Source organism: Crocodylus siamensis, chromosome 5 (genome assembly GCF_052110815.1).
Source record: "Crocodylus siamensis isolate JL-2025a chromosome 5, ASM5211081v1, whole genome shotgun sequence".
In the NCBI taxonomy this organism is placed as follows: Eukaryota; Metazoa; Chordata; order Crocodylia; family Crocodylidae; genus Crocodylus; species Crocodylus siamensis.
Genome location: NC_143399.1, coordinates 147,889,964 through 147,909,402, shown reverse-complemented (window position 1 = coordinate 147,909,402; position 19,439 = coordinate 147,889,964). Strand labels below are relative to the sequence as shown.

The 19,439-nt window shown below is 46.2% G+C and overlaps 1 protein-coding gene across 1 annotated transcript in view; it reads right to left on the bottom strand.

The window, feature by feature from the left end:
* Positions 1–12,385, bottom strand: part of DAZL (deleted in azoospermia like) — a 31,635-nt gene extending 19,250 nt beyond the window's left edge. The window contains exons 1-4 of the mRNA XM_090049268.1: positions 12,338–12,385; positions 7,097–7,228; positions 5,888–5,979; positions 1,273–1,324 (exon numbers count right to left, since the gene is read on the bottom strand). Of these exons, the coding sequence (XP_089905394.1) occupies positions 1,273–1,324; positions 5,888–5,979; positions 7,097–7,228; positions 12,338–12,340 (279 nt within the window). The 5' untranslated portion in view covers positions 12,341–12,385. The remainder of the gene's footprint in view (positions 1–1,272; positions 1,325–5,887; positions 5,980–7,096; positions 7,229–12,337) is intronic.
* Positions 12,386–19,439: the final 7,054 nt, after the last annotated feature.

Sequence of the window (19,439 nt, the reverse complement as noted above, 5' to 3'; positions counted from 1 at the left end):
CAGAACTGTTTTTAATAAGTCTGTTAATCTTTGTAATCAGCTAGTCAAGGGGGTAGCTTTTATGCCAATTTGATACAGGGGTATATCTGCCTTAGACATTAAGGCATGCCATGACAGGCAGTGGAAAAAGTGACCACAATCTGATACTGTGAAGCAATACTGTTAGAAGATAATAATCTTATTTTTAGTTGAATTAAAAGACACACAACTTTAAAAGCACAGGGATTTTAAAATAGACAAACCAGCTTCTAAGTAACCTCTCAATCTTGCCCCTTTTTATCGCACCCCAATCAGTTCGACATCAATAAAGGAGAAATTACTTTATTGGCTATTGGCTTTTTTGGGTTGTTGTAGCTGATAATTACAGTTGCGTGCCCAGAGTACTCTGGCAACTGTAGTCTGGTCCTTGCACCCTGCCTCCATCCCAAGCCCACAGCAGGCTATAGATACCAGTGAGCAGCAGGACGGGGTGTTGTGGAGTGGTTACAGGGCACTGTGATCAGCAACAAAGGGACCGTTACCAGGTGTAAGGCATGTACAAAGGCCATTCCACTCTGCTGGGCACATTTGCAAAAGTGGCTTCAGCTTCTCTGCAGCAGCCACAGGAGCTCAACCGCGTGGGGCATGCCGGTGCTGACGCAGCAGTGTGCTCTGTGGCTCCAAGTGTGCCAGGCACTGCAGTCTGCACAGGGGTCTGCCCTGCATGCCCAGGACAACAGCATGGGCTGTGCAGAGCAGGGCTGCTAGTAGGAGCAAAAGGCAAGGGGGTGACATGCGTGGGAGTAAGGTGGTCACCACCTTCCTCATTGAGGGCTAAAGCACACAGGGCTATGTGGGGTAACAGATGCAAAACACACAAACACACAAACACACAAACACACAAACACACAAACACACAAACACACAAACACACAAACACACAAACACACAAACACACAAACACACAAACACACAAACACACAAACACACAAACACACAAACACACAAACACACAAACACACAAACACACAAACGTTTAAAATGCTTTGCGCTATTACTAAAAATTGGTTATTGGATCAACATTGGCTAATATGGTTGGTTAATATCAGCTATCAGTATCAGCCACGTAAATCTTTATTGGTGCACCCCTACTTTCTATTAATTTTCTCCAGACTAGTTTCTTATCCAAGTTTAACACAGTGCTGTTCCTCATTATTACTTCCACCCACTCATAGCCTCTGTACTATTCCCAAGACAAACAAATTGCAATTAAGTATAGAAGAGACAGCTTACTTCTACTATTTTTTGAACATCCACATTGTCCAGAAAGGATACAAATCCATACCTACAAAATAAAATAAAGTTTGTTGAGTCCACTATGTAACTTCTTACCAGGGGTGGGCAATTATTCAGGCCTCAGAGGCCTCATAGGGAGTTTCGGGGAACTGTTGCAGGCTGGGTCACCCCCTGCCCCACATCTCAACCATCCCATAAATGGAGGTTTGGAGCACCACTTCTCCTGGCACCCCCACTCCCCAGCCAGTGCTCTCAGGAAGAGCCCATCACCTAAGTGGGGAATGCTGGCTGTCAGGGGGTGCACATGCACCCCCTACATGTCACCACTAGTGGAGCTGGTTTGGGCACAGATGGTAGCTTCAGCTTCCAGCCCAAGGAGAGGCTCAGGCAGATGCCCCAATCCCCAGAGAGAAGTGGCATCTGCAACTGGTGTTGGCACCCACTTAGAGCTGGGGTAGCATGGAGGTGCTGTGGGGTGGTGCTGGCAGGGTAAAGCTGCAGGGCAGCCCTGGCCTGGGCTCCAAGCAGCTGCAGCCAGGAGAGTCCCCAGAAGCAGTGAACATGCCCGCTGCCATATCCTGCTTTTGCCCAGCACCAGCCACTGCTACTCATTATGAGCAGAGACACCCGTCTGTCCGTTTCCCTCTGCCCTCCCCGCAGCCACCCTGCACCTCCAGCATAGGTCCACAGTTTACACCAGGTCCCAGCCCATGTACTGGAAGCAGCACCAGGCACATGCCAGCTTCAATTGCAGACAGAGGAGGCCACTCCTTCCTGGAGACCACGGTGTCCTCCCAGGTCCACAAGTGATGCTGCTACATCAGCTGCAGTCCCAGGTAGTCATTCCAATCCCGGCAGGAACTTGCAGGCAGCGTCCACAGCTGGTGTCAGCATACACCCACTGCTGCTTCTGGCACACAGGGCAGAACCTGGTGTAAGGTGTGGATGGGACGGAGACTTGCCTGTCTGCTCAGCACGATGGTGAAGCCGGAACTGTCTGCTTACTATTGGCCAGATCCTATGATTTTGCAACTTCCAACCAGCAGGCCAGATATAATCAGCTAGTGGTCAAGTCTAGCCCACAGGCCATGTTTTGCTCACCCCTGCTCTTACCTTATTTTTATCCTGCTGAGAGCAGAGCGCCAAAAACACCAAACAAAAACCAAAACCAAAAGCCATAAAAATAAAAAAAAGTTACAGAGAGCAACTTATCCAAATCTCTGTATTAACTAGGTTTATGTATACAGGCAGAGTCCAAATCCATATTCTTCCACTGAACTCTATGAACCTAGAGTCACTGCAAACATGAATTTTACTATAAGATACCACGCAGCATATAAATAGGTCAGAAGAAGGAAAGCACTAGCTTCTAGAGTGTAATTTAAAGCTTGTAAATCTTTTCATAAACTATTTATCGTTAAGACTCTTCAGGGGCTGTTTTTGGTTTTTTGTTTAAATCTGTATTAAGATTTATTTCCTCCATCCCTTAAATTGGAAATTTGTTGCATAAATGTAGTTGTCTGGATGTGGCTGCAGGCTAAGTAGAAGAAGGAAAGCTACACATTGATTGTATGCACACCTTGAGACAATGCTTGAGTTTGGTTCCAATTTTAGACTATGCTACCTTATACCACTTTACTGTATTAATATTCCTACTTTATGGATTGGGGAAAACTTATTACTGAGAGAAGAGGACACATGCAAGGTCTAGTTTGTTTGTAGGCAGTTAGTATAAATAGGAGGCTAGGATATTAAAACATGGGCAAAACACTATTTGGGACATACTGCTAAAAGAGTTCCAATATATGCAGGGTACATCATTTCGTAGGCAGAGGTTATAACAGGGCAGGCAATTATTTTGGGCAAAGGGCCGCTTACCCCATTCTGGCAGGTTGTGGAGGACCACATGGGTAGCCCCACCTCTTGACAGGTGCCCTGCCCCCTGGTCACCATCTTGGGACCAATGTCCCAATGTCTTGGGACCAATGTCCCAGGGCCAGCACCAGTGAAGCCCAAAGTGAGCACAGGCTGGCAGGGGTCTGTGGAGCTGTGCTGGGCTGCACCAGCAGGGAGAGGGGAGCTGGTCCAGCTCCAAAAAGCCCCTGCCAGCTGGGACCTTATGCTCCTGCCACTCAGCTCTGGGCCTCACTGGTACTGGCCCCGGGGCAGGCCTCATGGTCCCACTGGCTCCCACTTGCACCATGCCCCTAAGCTCCACAGTACAGGTGGGGGGCAGCACACAGCCCCAAACACCTGCTTGCCAGCAGGGAAGAAGCTGGTGTTGAGCACAGGGAAAAGCAGCCCCTTGCCCACGCTTCCTGCTGCAGCTGCTCACAGCCCACAGGGCTGTCTGGAGCAGGCACAGGCAGCCCCACATGAGCTGCAAGCAGCTGCATCATGGAGCACTGGCCACAGGGGGCAGGGGAAAGGGCAGCTTCCCCCCACACCCTTCCCTGCCTGGGTTCCCCCTGGCTCTTCTCCCCCCCCACCATTTACCTGCGGTTCTGGAGCAGGGCAGCCATGTGCTCCCAGACCAGAAGCTTTTGGCTGGGAAAGGCAGGGCCAGGCAGGCCCCACTGTTGTTGGAGCCCTGTGGGCTTCCCGTGGATCTTACTGCCCTTGGTTCCTGTCATTTTTGACAGGATCCAAGGGCAGCGAAATATTTTTCACATTTTTTAGGGGCCCCGCAGGCCAGACAGAATGGCTTCACAGGCTGCATCTAGCCCCTAGGCCATATTTTGCCCACCCCTGGGTTACAACATAAAGAAGCCATCAGAAGAGTTCTGGAAGCACATTCCTTTACATGCCTGGAAATGGGTCCAGAATTAGATTTTGGGGTGACCTGTTATGCTCAGACTGGTTACTAGGAACAGACTTTTATCCCATCACAACTATTTGTCAGACAGTGAACCAAGGCTTGAAACTTGTACTGATTCAACAGCTGTGCCCCCTGGAAAGCAAGTTACTTTAAGTCAGCTAAAGCTCACTTCGAATTGGTGTCCTTTACAAGATGCTTAGATTAAAATTGACTGTCAGCTATAGCTGTAATATACCACTAGAGGCAGTACACAAAACTGATAAGGCTGAGACATTTTTGCAAAATGCTGACAAAATAGGTTGTAGGTTAGATTAGCATTTCTCAGCCTATGGGTCATGAGCAGGGATCTGGGTTTTCCATTTCCCACGGAAAAACCGAGAAAAGTATGGATTCCCCGTTTTAAGTCAGACAAAATGCAGATTTCTCTTTTTAGCAGAGAAATCAGTGGATTCTCCGCTTTTGCAAAGAGCTCTTGCAGGCTGGCACGGTTCCAGCCTGCAGGAGCCAATTCCAAAAAGGGCGGGAAACCCCCAGCCTTGGCCAGAGGGAGAGGAAGAGGGGGGAGGGCAGAGCCTCAACCTGAGGCAGCCAAGGCCAAGCTCAGGCTCACACTCACCTTTTGCCCCAGGAGCATGGAGGTAAGCAGGGCTGTGGGAGCAGGGGGTGCTGCCAGCCCCAGGCACCACAAAGCAGCTGGGAGCAGGGGCAAGGGCAGTGGTGCCCCTGTGCAAGGGGTTTTGCGGGCAAATGTGGGGTGCGGCATGGGGGTGCCTACCATGTGCAGGCTGCACATATGCTGCCTGGCCAGCTGCCTGAGGGAGAGGGAGATGGAGGCTGGTGTGTGGCTGGAGCACAGCTCCGTGGCTGGCTCTGCAGCCACAGTGAGGGCTGAAGGGGCAGGGGCTTGGGCTTGCACATGGCACTGCCGCCTACCTAACAGCTGTCTCCAAAACCTCCTGCTGCCGCCTTGGAGCTCTGCTGAGCTGCATGACTGGCTACTGGGCAGCAGTGTGGTGGTAGTGCAGGGTGCAGTGGCAGAGTTGCAATGGCAGTCTCCACGTTTGAACCTCCTGTCAGGCCAGCCAGCATGCATGTGGCCCATAGTGGCACCCCTGCCCTCATCACTCCCCAGCCCTGCTCATGGCAGCAGGCACAGGGGCACATTCCCTCTACTTATTGATCTACTCCCCCAGCACCTTCCCCTTCCCCTGCCCTGCCCCCACACACACACACTTACCAGCTGGGGTGGGTGTCAGCATCTGTACGTCTGCAGAGCTGTTGTGAGGGGCATCACAAGGGCTGTTAAGGCGGTTGGGGCGGCCTTTAATTTTTATCATGGATTTCGGGGGGTTTTAAAAATCGGAGAAAAGCAGGATCCTTGGTCATGACCCAGAAGTGGGTTGCAAGAATATGAAAGGGTTGAAAACATTAAAAATGGATCCTCCTTTAAAAGGAGGGGGGGGGAAAAAAAGTGGGAAACTATGGATTTTCCCTTGTGGGCTGGCAGAGTTCCAGCCTTCGAGGGGCTATTTGTTCCCCCACCCCATGTCCCATACACACCTCTGTCCCACATATTGAGGGGGCTGGGGCCTAGGGACAGGGGCAGCAGGTCAGGGATTTGGGATACTGGGTCAGGACCTGCCACTGATGTTTACAAATGGGTCCTGCTACAAAAGAAGTCAAGAACCACTGGGTTAGACCATGTCCACCACTGCAACTAAGTTTAAGAACTTGGACACTAATCACAGCTTAAGGAAAACAAACAAACAAAAATATGACTTGTATTCTACTCACCCCTTGGAAACACCAGTTCTATCAGTAATTATTTTCACTTCCTTTACAGTACCATATTGGGCAAAGAAACTTCTAATTTCCATTTCATCCATCTAAGGAAGAAAAATTAAGAAACAAAACTATTAGCAGCTACCAAAAGTCAAATCCCTTATAGCCTTGTGCTCAACTGCTTGAAGTCAGTTTATGTTCATAGAAACTAGAGGTGCACCATACATTGGCCCGATATTGGATCGGCACCGATATAAAGCAAGTTGTCTATAATCAGAAGTCATCCTGATTTGGCTGATAATTTGGCCGGTAAGTGGCTAGTGCACACGCAAGTAGTGAGAAGCACAGCCAGCAGCTTGGAGAGCTGTGTGCAGCTGGTAAGTCTGGTGTGGTGGAAGGGGAGGGAGGAGAGAGAGAGGTGCAGGGGGGCAGATCAAGGTTCCCACTGTGAGGAGGGAGTGAAGGGGTATGGGACAGAGCCATGGCTCATCCGGGGAACATGGGGAAGGGGCTGCTCCCACACCACTCATCTGGTGGCCTATCTGCTCACCCAGTAGCGTCTGCGACTTCTTTTGCCACTCGCCGGGGGGGGGGGGGGGGAACATGCCCCTGGATCTACACAGGGTGGGCAGCAGTAGCGCTGGGAAAGGGGCCATGGGGTGGATATGGCAATTTTGGGGATATCTGCAGCAATCCCCACCCCATAACACCCTTCTAATACTACCACCTCAGCCGCCCTGCCCAGATCTAGGGGACACCCCATGCCCTCCCATGATGCATGCAGCAAGCAGCAGGAGCTGCCCCTCGCCCCACCTGTACCCCCAGATGAATCATGGCTTTTCTCCATGCCCTGCCCCACCCAGCTGGGCAGTGCCTACCCCAGCCCCACTCCTACTCCCTCCCTTGCTGCAGAGGCCTTGAGTAGGGCCTCCCTTGCTGCAGGGGCTATTAAATCCCCTCTCAGTCTTCTCATCTTTAAATTAAATAAGCCCAGTTTCCTCAGCCTCTCTTCAGAAGTCAGGTCCCCCAGCCCCCTAACCCTTTTTGTTGCCCTCTGGTGGACTCTTCAATTTGCCTACAGCCTTTGTGGGGGGTGGGGGGACAGGACAAGACAGTAATTTCATAGACATTCAGGCTGGAAGGGACCCCGGAGGATCATTGAGTCCAGCCTCTAGTATTATATAATCTAGTCAGCACATAATATACAAAATATATACATACCCTTATATCTATTCCACCAACAAATACTGTATTTGGCATGATTTTTCCTTCTGGTAAAACATATCCTTGACTGGCTGTTGACACTTGGGTGTTATCTTCCCTTGCACACTGGGTTTCTGGATTTGCAGTAGACTACATTTGATAAAAATACACATTTCAAGTTATTATATAGAGTATATCTTGCAATACTAGACATCCAAAAAATTACTTTGCATACTGTAAGCTACTAGCAATAAAAATATTTCTATATACACTTTTCTAGAAAGTTAAAAAAAAGTTAAAAGTTAATTCTACCTCAGACTAGTCAGTTCAGTTCTCTCACTACCACACCAAGTTGCATTTCTTGGTTACATTAATTATACTCCAGTTCAAATTTAGGTTATGAAAGTTCTATGTCTAAAGGTACATACTACTTCTGCAGTGTAATCCAATAATGGGCTTCATTTGCTAAATAAGTAGAGAACTGTTTATGTTAGAAAAAGTCAAAGCAATCTGGTACAAACCAACTGCATATAACAATTTTGGAATTTTCTCCCTCCATAAGGCCCTTTAATACAGATTTCTAAAACATGTAAGGATGCAAATTTAAGTGTATACACTACTCAACTATAGTCAGTGCAAACAAGTTTGTGCTATTTAGGCATTTTCCTTCAAAGCTGTGTTTTATCAATATTTAAAGTCTAATACTACTTCAGAAGTTATGCCAAAAATCACTATGTGCTACCATGTTATTTATAATTATTCATACTTTGAGAGTGTCATTTGAATCACTTCACATTCTCCTCCCTTACAAATATTAAGGTCAGTATACTACACACAGTGTGTTGCAAACCAAAGTACTCAAGTTCCTAGGTTTTACCATTATTGCTACTGGTGCCACCATAACATGGATGCCTTGTGCATGTGTTATGCAAGGCTAATTACATACTAGCCTATTTACCTAACTCCAAGACTTCGAATTTAAAGACGTTCCCTCAATAATTAGATTCTATACATGGAAAATTAGAATTTTGTTATAATTGTCCATGCACAGAATCTAATTAGCAGAAGGTAGCTTTAAAATTCATTCCTCCCCCAACTTCTATGATGGGGAAAAACAGTGACACAGGAGGGGCCAGACACCTGCCCCTCTCCCCCCTCCCTCCCCACCCACCTGTGCCTCTTGTCCCTCCCTGCCACCTAACCCAGCTGTGCCTATGCTTGTGCCTGCCCTCGCCCTCCACTCCATGCCCCCTGTGCCTTTGTCTACCAGCTCCCTCCATCTGTGCCGGACCCCTGCTGCCTGTCCTGCCCTGCCCAGCCCAGGGCTCCCCATTCCCTACCTTCTGCAGCAGTTCTGCTCCTCCAGGGTACTTGGCACCCCAGCCCAGAAGCTGGGTCAGCTCCTGGAGCAGGTTTGGGGGGTGGGGGGAAGGCAGATTACAAAGAAGAGTAGAGTAGAGTAGAAGGGGTAGGCTACAGGTTCCCACCCCCCCCAAAGGAGCCCCTCCATCCTGGGATAGACAGCAGTTCAACTGCAGCTTCAGCCAAAGCCCAGGGCTAAAGCTGGAGCTGAGTTACTGTATATGCCCTGCCCAGGGGCCAGTACTCAAAATTCAAGATGAGCCCTCTTCCCCTTCCCCCTCTCCCCCATGCTGAGGCAAAAAAAACCCCTCATCTTGGATTTGAGAAGATGCAATTTTTTTTTCCCCTACAGGACCCTGACAACACACAGAATGGATGCCATTCACTAAAACAATTAGTCATTCAAAATTTTGCTCAGCAAAAATAAACTTGTCCTTTATTGCCGATGACTCAAACACTACATTGAAGACAGAATTACTAGTTTCTTCAGTGCTGATGATATACTTTCAAAGTCCTTCATAAATTTGATAAACTATCAAGTTTGTCTTTCTAATGCTCCAGAATTGAGGCTGCATGCTTCCCCTCTCCCCACTTCAGAGGGTACTGAACTGAGGTAGACAACCTAGGTCTTTAATCTGCCTTTTGCAGAGGCAAGCCAAAGACAGCAGCAGCTCCATAAAGTGCCACTAAACGTTAGAGGAATGGCACACATCAGTTCCACAGATCTGTCATTTGAGCCAACAGTGATCTATAGCAGCATATAACTGGGGTCCTCTAGTGTAGATCCACACAGAGGCTTAACACTAAGTGGGTTTCAGTTTTTTTTTGCCAAAAGCAGAGACATTTATTTATATGCTGTCCTTCCCAAAAAGAGGCTCAGGGAGGCTTTAAAAAAAAGCCAGTCACTAAAACAGACTGAATTTTATTAGTAGATGTTAACAGTTATGAACCAAAAAGATGACAAAAGCCAGTAGGGAAATACAGAGCACCCAAATGAGGGACTAACATAAGAGGGGTAGGGGTAAGGAGGGGAAATGCAACTAAGTTACAGAAAATACAATGTTAAATAAAATAGTAAAAAATAAAACAAATTTCCCAAACAATATTCCCTCACCCCTGAATTCTTGCATGCAGGAATATTTCTCAAACTGCTGCATTCCAGATTGTGGAGGGAAGTGTTTGTAATGGTCACTCACATTTTAACTCCCTCTATCCCACCCCTTCCACTCCTTGTTGTACAGATCTCAACCTCCCCACTTCCCACCACTCTCCACCATAACTTATTTCCTTATTTTGGGCTCCCAGTTTCAGCCCCAGTCTTTCAGACTATCTCTGGTCCCCTATCCAAGTCTCACACAGCAAGACTCAGGAAAGAAAGCAGCATCCTTCAGCTTAAGATTTCACAGATGCTCCAAGTGTTACTTGTATCCGTCTCCAAGCCCACATACAGAAGGGTTTAACTTAAGTTCTGTAAAAGCAGCAATGTAACTTTCAAGCCCTCACAGGCTAGGATGGCATGATTAACTTCAGCCTTCTGTTGTGGGTTATTTTTATTTGAAAGATGGAAGTGGGGAAGTATTAGTAACAAACCAGAACTATTACAGGGGAGACTCTTCATTCTATTAATGTACTAAACAACACCCTCCCTTAAGCTTAATAGGTGTGTTTGTAGTTTAGGAGGATGCTTGTCCCAGACTTTAGATTTCTATCAAGTTACCAGAACATAAATGTATCAGACCATCCCTCTACATTAAATGACAATTTGTAAAATGTGTTGCATATGACTGTCAAGAATCAGACTATTCCCTATTCAGACAAGTATATGAAATTCTGAAGAGTCAATTAGTTCTGGTTTCTCTCTGCAGATTCATGAGAAGCTGTCAATAACCGTCATAAAAAATATTAGCTGTGGAGTTACTATTAGTGAGAGTACTTGGGAAATAGAAAACACTAAAGCCATTTTAGGCTGGAGTCCTTCTTCCTATTCTTTTCAGTATCATTCCTAATGTTGTCTCTGGTTTGGTAGAGAACAAGCAAGAGTCAGAAAGGAAATATTTCTCACATCTTAAAAGGTGCATGGTACAAATGTTTTAAAGACATCTGAGAGAAAAGAGATGCAATTGTGCATTGAGAAGCGACACCCCACATGCAAAATACCTGCCTGCCCACACTTAAGATAATTGAGCCTTAACTTCAGTTTTGCCTCTTGTCTTTGTTCTCGCAGTCATCCAGGTCTCGCAGGTGCTCCAGAACACTTATGAAAATAAGACTTCTTGTATCATAAAGCCACAAGGACAGGGCACAAGCCCTTTGCAAGTCACCATTCAAAGCTGTCGTCACAATTCATTTCAACTCAATAATATCTTAGTGCTCAAGGATGAAGACGCTACCAATGATTTCCCAATTCCCCTCTCTCAACTGCAAGAGGCTTCTATTGAAGGTGGCCACCCATACTGCAGCATTGTGATGTACTCAATTAGGTAAAAAGAAGAGGTTTTGACTGAAGATAGTTTAACACAATAGCTTCTTGCTAACTACTACATTACAGTGAAAATTCCTCTATATATCCAGTCCCATGTATTCCACTACCACCAAAATCAACCCTTTACCACGTAGTTGATCTAATAAAAAGGGATCATTTCTGAAACGAGAGTTGTAGATTTTCACAACCCTCAACCACAGCATTTATCTCTAGACCCTCAGCTCTCATTTAAGAAAGACATTAGCCCCTTTTATTACAAATAAAGCCTCAAAAAACTAAACTAAAATAAGGCAGTGGTATCTGCCTAAGTGACTGAAGCCTGGCACGCTAACGGTAGGAGGGTTAAGTTTCTCTGGGTTGTTATAATTATAATTATAACCTGTGGGGTTATAATTTCAAGATGCCAAAGAAATCCACACTGACACCACACCACCTGCCATTTTGTTGCAGATAAACACCTAGCATTTGGCTTTCTGGCCCCAAACAGAAGTTCAACAGATTCACATAAACCGTTTGCAGTATCCCACAACAAAGCCAGGCTGCACCAGTCTGGACGGGAGATCAAGCTAGCCATGTCAGGTATTGGGGGGGGAAGTCAGCTACCAGAGCCTTTGAGGTGCACCACCCTTTTCTAGAAACCAAAATGGAGGAGGAGCAGCAGGTTTGAAGCCAGGCTCTGTCTGTAGCCAAGGAGCAATTGTCCTGCAAAGCCCCCCACCAGACAACAAGTGTAGCAGTGTTATCAACTCCGCTGTAGGGGAAGCCCTAGCAGAAGCAGCCGGCAACCAAAGCATCTTCACACGAACCATCCCGTGGCGCTGACCGTGCTCACACGAGGACGCCTCCAGGCTTTTCGCCTCCGCCCTCAGTTATCCCACGTCCTTCAACCAGCCCCGCTCGCTTCCCCCGGCCCCTGACTGGTTTCCTACCCGGGGAGTCTCGCCTCCCCCCGCCCGGCTCCTACCCAGCGACCCGAACAAGCCGAGCGCGCCCTCGGGCTCCCAGACAGCCCGTCCCGGGGAAGCTACTCCCAGGGCCAGCGGCGGCAGTCCCAGCACCCCTTTCCCCCCCACCCCAGGGGAGCCAATGGTGCCCCCAGGGCTGAGGGCACTGACGCCCTGGGTGCGGGGCGGCCCCGAAGGAGCAGGGCTGGGCGGCGCGAGCGCCCCGGAGGCCGTTGCCAGCCCCGGCCCGCGCGTCGCGCACACAAAATGGCGGCGGGGACGAGGCGGCGCACGCTGTGGCGCCCCGGAGCCCGGCCCGCAGCGCTCCCGCCCCGCTTGCCGCCACAGCCGCCCCAGCCCGACACCCACCTCCCCCCGGGGCCGCCCCCGGGCCGCGAGCGCAGGCGCCCACCGAGCAGCGGCCCCTCCTCGCCACCCAGGTGCCGTGGCTGCCCTGAGGCGACAACTCACCATAGCGCAGCTTCGCACCCAAGCCTCCCGCAACCAACAGCGACCTCCTAAAACAGCAAGGGCACCTGTGGCAGCGCCTCCTTAAATAGCCTGCGGGGTGGCCACACCTAGACGCAGGCTCCGCCCAGGGGCGGGCTTCTCCTCCGAGCCTGGGGCTTGACGCCGCTGCACTCCTTGAGGCCTCGCAAGGGGCTGGGGGTGGAGAAGAGCTGAAGCTGCGCGAGGACTCTGCCCTTTACCTCCGTGTTCAGGCCCCAGTGAGAGTCATTCTGTGTCCAGCATCTTCCCTCCGTGAAAAAGACTTATCCTCTTTTACACAGGGTGTACGAGGACAGCCCTGACTCCCAGGAAACTTCCTTTTTCCTTGGGGGTCCTTCTAAACAACTGAGGCCGAGAGGCACTGGGTCTCTCTTCACTTTCCCAAGTCGTAATCCACCTGTTGTGTTTTCTAGCACGCTCCAGGGGAGCGTGCCTTTGAGGACAAGCTATACCCACCACACTCTCTCTCCTCAGCTGAGTAGCTAAAGGGAGCCACAGATGGTTACGGTATATTTGAACTTTAGTAAGGGTTGTACAAGTCCCATGTGACTGGAGAAACTGTGGGCTAGACAAAACTGCTGTGACCCTACTTGTTTGATCACCGCAAGAAGAAGGTCATAACAGTCGGATCCACGTCAGGAGTTTTCGAGGGGAGCTCGTCAGGGGTATGTCCTGGGCCTGGTGCCCTTCCATGTGTTTGGAATAATTTGCGTGCTGGAACAGCGCTTCCTGAGCAAACCTGCCAGTGACATGAAACTGGGAATGCAAACACTGAAAGACAGGAGCGCAATTCAAAAAGTGTCTCCACGGATTGCAAAGCTGGGCTGGAGCAACAGGATGAAGTTCAATGCTGACAAATGCAAGATGCTGCACCTTGGGAAGAAGACTAAACAATAACACAATTATGAAAATGGGTGACAACTGTCTGGATGGCAGCACTGTGGAGAAGGAGCTGGGAGACTTGGTAGATCACAGACTCAGTATAACTGCAGTGTGATACAGCTAATAAAAAGGCATATCCACACAGACAGCTGGGAGAAGAGCTCTACAACCCAGGGGAGGTGGATACTGGAGAGGACCCTGCTCAGCAGCAGAAGAATGAAGTAGAGCCCTACAACCAGCTTAGTTATGAAAGAAGGTTAGAGCAACTGGGATCAGTTTATTGAGGGAATACAGAAAGAGGAGGTCTGGTTTTCCAGTTAGACATGGTTTCAGGTGGAGTTATGCCCAGGTTGCAGAACACAGTGGAGGGTGTTTAGTTTTTCCTGTGCTTCTGGGCTTTGCCTGGTTGCCACATGGGACCAGGAAGGAATTTTTCCCTCTGTTTCTACAGGTGTGTGTGTGTGTGGGGGGGGGTGTTGTTTGTTTGTTTGTTTGTTTTTGGGGGGTCACTTGTTTGTTTTGGGGCAGTGGGGGGGATTGCCTTCTTCAGAAGCAATAGGATTTGGTTCCACTGCTGCTACTTGGACTAAAAGCCAGAGGTTCTTGATTAAAGGCCCTTGCCCCTCCTCTCAGTGTCAGCCTTACCACCACATTTAGGATCATCAGGGTACCCTACAGTCAGATTGGTACAGACTGTGGGGGTGTTGTCTTCCTCCATAGCTGGATACATGGCCCTCTTCCTTGGATCTCTCAAGTGCATTTTAGCAATGTATGTAGCAGCGGGACACTGAGAGCCCTCATTCTCTTTCTTTAGCTGTGGCAGGTTAGCATGCTCTTGGTGTGTAATCAGGTTAATTGTAAAGTTTTAGGAATAGGTTAGACAAGCACTTGTATGGGGTTGCCATGTTAAATGACCTTGGTTATTTAGTGGGGGGTTATACAACAAGACTTCCTGAGGTCCCTTCCAGCTCTTCTTTATGTATGACTTTATGATGAAAACGCTGTACGAGTTGATAGCTAAATTTTGAGATGGATCTTTTTGCACTGAAATCGAAGGGAGTTCCATTACTGATTTAACTGAAATCAATGTTTGTTCAGTTGCTGTGAATCTGTGCTGATATCTATGGGCTTCATACAGTGAGGCATTGCTGAAGTTCCTCTACTATTGGAATGATGGTGTGATTCACTGGTATTAACTATGGATGCCAGTTCATAGAACATGTTGTGGGGGGTTAATATACTGCTACTCTGGGTTGGAACAGTCCCCATATATTTTGTATTGTTAACAGCTCATTGAAACTCTTATAACCATGAAACTCCAGGCCTCAAGATATGATTGGACAAATAAAGTGTTTTTTTCCACCAGAAAGTGACAAAACATTTCATCTTTAAAAATATTTCAAGAAAAAAGTTCAGAACTTAAAATGATCAGCTAAAATCCACCAGAGAAGCCAATGGGAGTAATTATCTGATGCTTAAAGATAAGCATGTACATTAGTCTCACATAATTGGTAGTTGTATTCTTAATTAGAAATGTGATATGCTTTTTTTTTTGTTCAATATTTATCATTCTAAAGAAATAATACTTGGTGATTGCAGTTACATAATCAGGAAAGTCTACATGTAGAACATTTCAGTAAATGGAAATGGAGTAGTAGTTAACACTAAAGGGATGCAAAGTTAACAAAACAAGTTAAATCAATTGACATGTCATTTTTGGTATCAGAAACTAGCTTTAATGCTTAAAACTTTAAAGTTTTATTTCTGTCTTTTCCCTCTGTATTCCTCATAGGTAGCTCTACTTCCTGATTGCAGTCCCATGACATAGAGGCCAGATGCTGTTAGACATCCGGGTAGGAGACGTCAGTACTGAAGATGCACAGGACTGGAGAGATTTTTCTCATTTTGCAGGAAGTGGTGAGTATTATCCTCTTGTGGTAAACAATGGTGTGATGTGCAAGTAAGGTAACTTCATCTTGCAATGTCCTGTAACTGTCATGCACCTCTTGCACAGTACTGACTCTGATTTTGTGAAGATGTCCTGTGCAGCTATTCAAGTCAGAGTAGACTGAGAGGGGCCTAAGTGGATACTCCTATTTTTCCCCTCTGAGGTAAAGCTGCAGACTTTGAATTAAGTGACAGAACTTCTGGGGCAAGATCTCAGGCAGTCCTGGTAGTCCATATCAACAGGAATCAGAAGGGGGTGTAGATTATCTTAATGTGATGCTGCAGGTAGGCTAATTAGCTCCGTCTCCTAGTAAATCTTTTTAATATAGCTGCATTCTTATGGCACTAACCCCAAGTAAATCAGCTTTCTGCCAAGCTAATATAGTCATATTCACAATGAACTGTACCTAGATAAGTAACTTTGAAGATGTACATCTAATTAGTCACAGCAAAGGGCCATGAGAATATGTGTATGTTGCTCCCAGAACCAAACTACATAGCTGAATTTATGCACCATCAGGAACTGTCCTATCAGCGCGCACAGCAAGATGTACTCTGGCACCAATTCAGGACTAATATTTCAGATCTGTGATAGACGTTTTATTTCAGGGATTCTTTAAGGGTCCCAGATTAACCAAAATTCAGGATTATGCTGGATCGTTTGATGTTTGGTTAGTTATTCTTTTTCCCTTGCCTCGCTAATTTATGATGAATAATAGAGGAATTATTATCTTTGTTAATTAACAAATATGGTAAATAGTTGAAAAGGTGAATGTGTTTCACATAAAACATTTTGCAGTTTAATACAGAATGTCAAAGTTTTCCACAGACTGCAAGATTATCTTTCACTATCTATGTGCATTAACAGAAGAAAATATAAGTAGTATTTGTAAGCCAGATTGTATCCTTGTGGAATTTTTTGCATCGGTAAAAATAAGAGATCTGAGAAAGTATCTTAATATTATACTTTGACCCTTACAGTTGTTTACTTGCATCTAGAAGGCACTGTCAAAATAAAGTTTGAAACTGTCCAGCAGGCAAGATTTTGTCTCTAGTAGGTGGATGTAATATAAAACAAGCTTAACAAGAAACATGTTCAGTCTAAAAACAGGTAAAAATTGTTAGTCATAACTAGAGTAAGAATACTTTAGAGCTGTAGTTAAGATATATTCTTCCTATACAAATATCTCCAGCCCTGTTTGAAATTTAGGCTTTCGTTGTATATTCCTTGCAAGGATTCTGCCTTTTGGAATTAATGTGAGGACGGAGACTGTCCTTCTTGGTTTGCGGAGTGTAAAATGTGCCTACCCTGCTCCATAAAATAACACGAGCAAGGACACACAAGCGATATCCAGACTTACAAGTGAAGGACACTATATTACAATTCCACTTATACAACAATTGTGCAGACTAATAGAAAAATCTTCAAGTTAGAAGGTTTGTATTATCTGGTAAGATGATCAACTGATTTTGACAAGCCTGTGTTCTGAGTTTCCCCAGACCTACAATGAATGTGGTTTGAAATGCCAACAGCATTACAACCAGTTTCAAATGGCTTTGCTGCATTTGGGACTCCTGGGGCATTTTTACACATACAAGCACAACAGCATGGGGCAGTCTGAAGAGTGCCTGGCCCTGCATCGCTTGTAGTTGTATAAGCGTCGAAATCTGTGTCAGTTTTCAGAAAATGGCAAACACATAGAAGGTGTTTTTACTTCAGAAGTGCACCACCGCCATTTTCTGTGCACTCATTTCACCGCTTATACAGCTGCACACAGCGCAGTTTGCATCAGCTCACATGAAGAGCATACTCAATCAATTCTGCTCCGAAGTGGTAGATCTCTTGTGCATCGCAGGACGAGAAGGTATGTGTATAAATGTCCCTGAATTTAGACTAGCATTCTCTCCATTTTCTTTAGAGCTGGGAGAAATGTATCTGCATTTTTGTGCACTTGTTTGTTTTTTGTTTAATTTGTAGAATTACTGGTAGAATTTCCATTGCTTGAAATGGAATAGATCTGTGGTATTTTGTGACAAGAAGAGTTAAATTAAGTACATTTGAAAAAGCATTTAAATGTAATAAAATGGTACTTTCAGGCCTTCTGAACTGGGCTTATTTAATCTAGAGAAGAGAAGACTGAGGGGATTTAATAGCAGGCTTCAACTACTTCAAGGGGGATACAAAAGAGGCTGGAGCTAGACTGTTCTCTATGGTGGCATATGACAGAATGAGAAGCAATGGTCTCCAGTTGCAGCAAGGGAAGTTTAGGTTAAATAACAGAAAGCACTTTTTTTCACTAGGAGGCAGTGCTAGCCCACAATTTTTTGACACCCTTTGTAAGATATAGTTTTGGGGCCCCCAGACACACAAAAAGAGGCAGTGGCAGCAGGGGAGGGGAAAAGCGGGTGGCGAACAGCTGGATGTGAAGCCAGCAGCAGCAGCAGCTGCTATGTGTAGTGGTGGCAGCCACCCATTCCCCCCCTTGCTATCACACTGATTTGGTGTATTCACAGCTGCAGAACCCCCTGTGGCCACAGGATATGGTGGGCCAGCCCTGCTAGGAGGGTAGTAAAGCACTGTAAGAGGCTACCCAGAGAGAGGTGGATACTCCATCCTTGGAGGTTTTTAAGACCTAGCTAGACAAAGCCTTGGCTGGAATGATCTAGTTGGGGATGGTCCTGCTTAGAGCAGGGTGTTGGACTAGATGACCTCCTGAGGTCCCTGCCAACCCTAGTTTTCTATGATTTGATCACTTGAGTATACTTTAGGGCTGGGAACAGAATTTTTTTTTTTTTTTTTTTTGGAAAAAACTGTTGTCTGCCAGTATTTTGGTATAAACTTTTGGATTCAGTTTTTCTCTTCTCTCATCATGTGTGCAGAATTTAATTGTTCAGCAGTAGTGGGTGGGTTTTAAAGAGTGGTTCTGGGATGTTGGGGGACTCTGATTTAACCTGAACTAGAAAGGGGTCTGGAACAGAAGTTTCATAAACCAGCTTGACCTAAATCAGTTAAGTCTGATATTACATTCAACCAGGTTTATCTTAAACCTGTTTAAACCATTTTGAAACTAGTTTATGTGCACTGAGCTTCTGTTCTATTATAGGTTTAAACCAGTTTCTGGTCACTTAAACCACTTTGTGTAAATTTCTGCCCTAGTCTATTAGGTTTACAAACATGATTCACAAGATTAACCCAGGGATTTTTCCAATAGAAATCCACAGTTGTGGTCAGAGTTCTTTGAAACAGAAAAAACTTCAATTTTTTTCTGTGGGCAAAATAAGTGAAAACTAAGAGCTGACATTTTCCAAGGAGTGTCTTGAGTCTATCCAGGGATGTTTTGAGCCTAAAAAGTGTTAAGAAACACTGCTTTAACTGGACTACATACATGCATTGTATGTAGGCAGGCAACATTTTTAATGTAAACATGTAAAAGAGTATTAATCCATTTCAGGTAGGGTCAATATTTAAGTTTCAGTTAAAGTTCACTTTGCAATGAGGACAAATCCTAGAGTATTTAACATCTACCACCACTGAGAACAATCCAACTCCATCCTCTTTAGGTAGTTGAAAGCTGTTATTAAGATGCCTCCTCAGTCTTCTATTCTCCAAACTAAATAATCCGAGTTTCCTTAGCCTCTCCTCAGAAATCATGTGCCCCAGCCTCCTAACTATTCTCATAGCTGTCTGCTAGACTCTCTCCAATTTGTCCACACCCTCTCTGTAGTGGGGGGCTCAAAAACTGGACACAGTACTGCAGATGTAGCCTCACCAGTGCTGAATAGAGGGGAAGAATCACTTTCCTCAATTTGCTGACAATGCTTCACAATAAGGGCACGCTGTTGGCTCATTAATCCTACTGTCCACTGTAACTTCCAGGTCCTTTTCGCCACAGCTGCTGCTTAGGTAGTTTGTCCCAGCCTGTAGTGCATGGGATTGTTCCATCCTACATGCAGGACTTTGCACTTCTTATTGAAGAGCATGAGATTTCTTTCAGTCCAATCCTCCAAGTCATCAAGGTCTCTCTGAATACCACTCCTACCATCTCATGTATTTACTACTCCCCCCAGCTTGGTGTCACCTGCAAACTTGCTGAGGGTGCACTTTATTCCATACCTTCTGAGCCTGATGATCCAGCTAGTTTTCTATTCATCTTACAATTCATTTATCCAACCCGTATTTATTTTGCTTGCTTGAGAGAATATTGTGGGACCTTTAATCAGAAGCCTTGCTAAA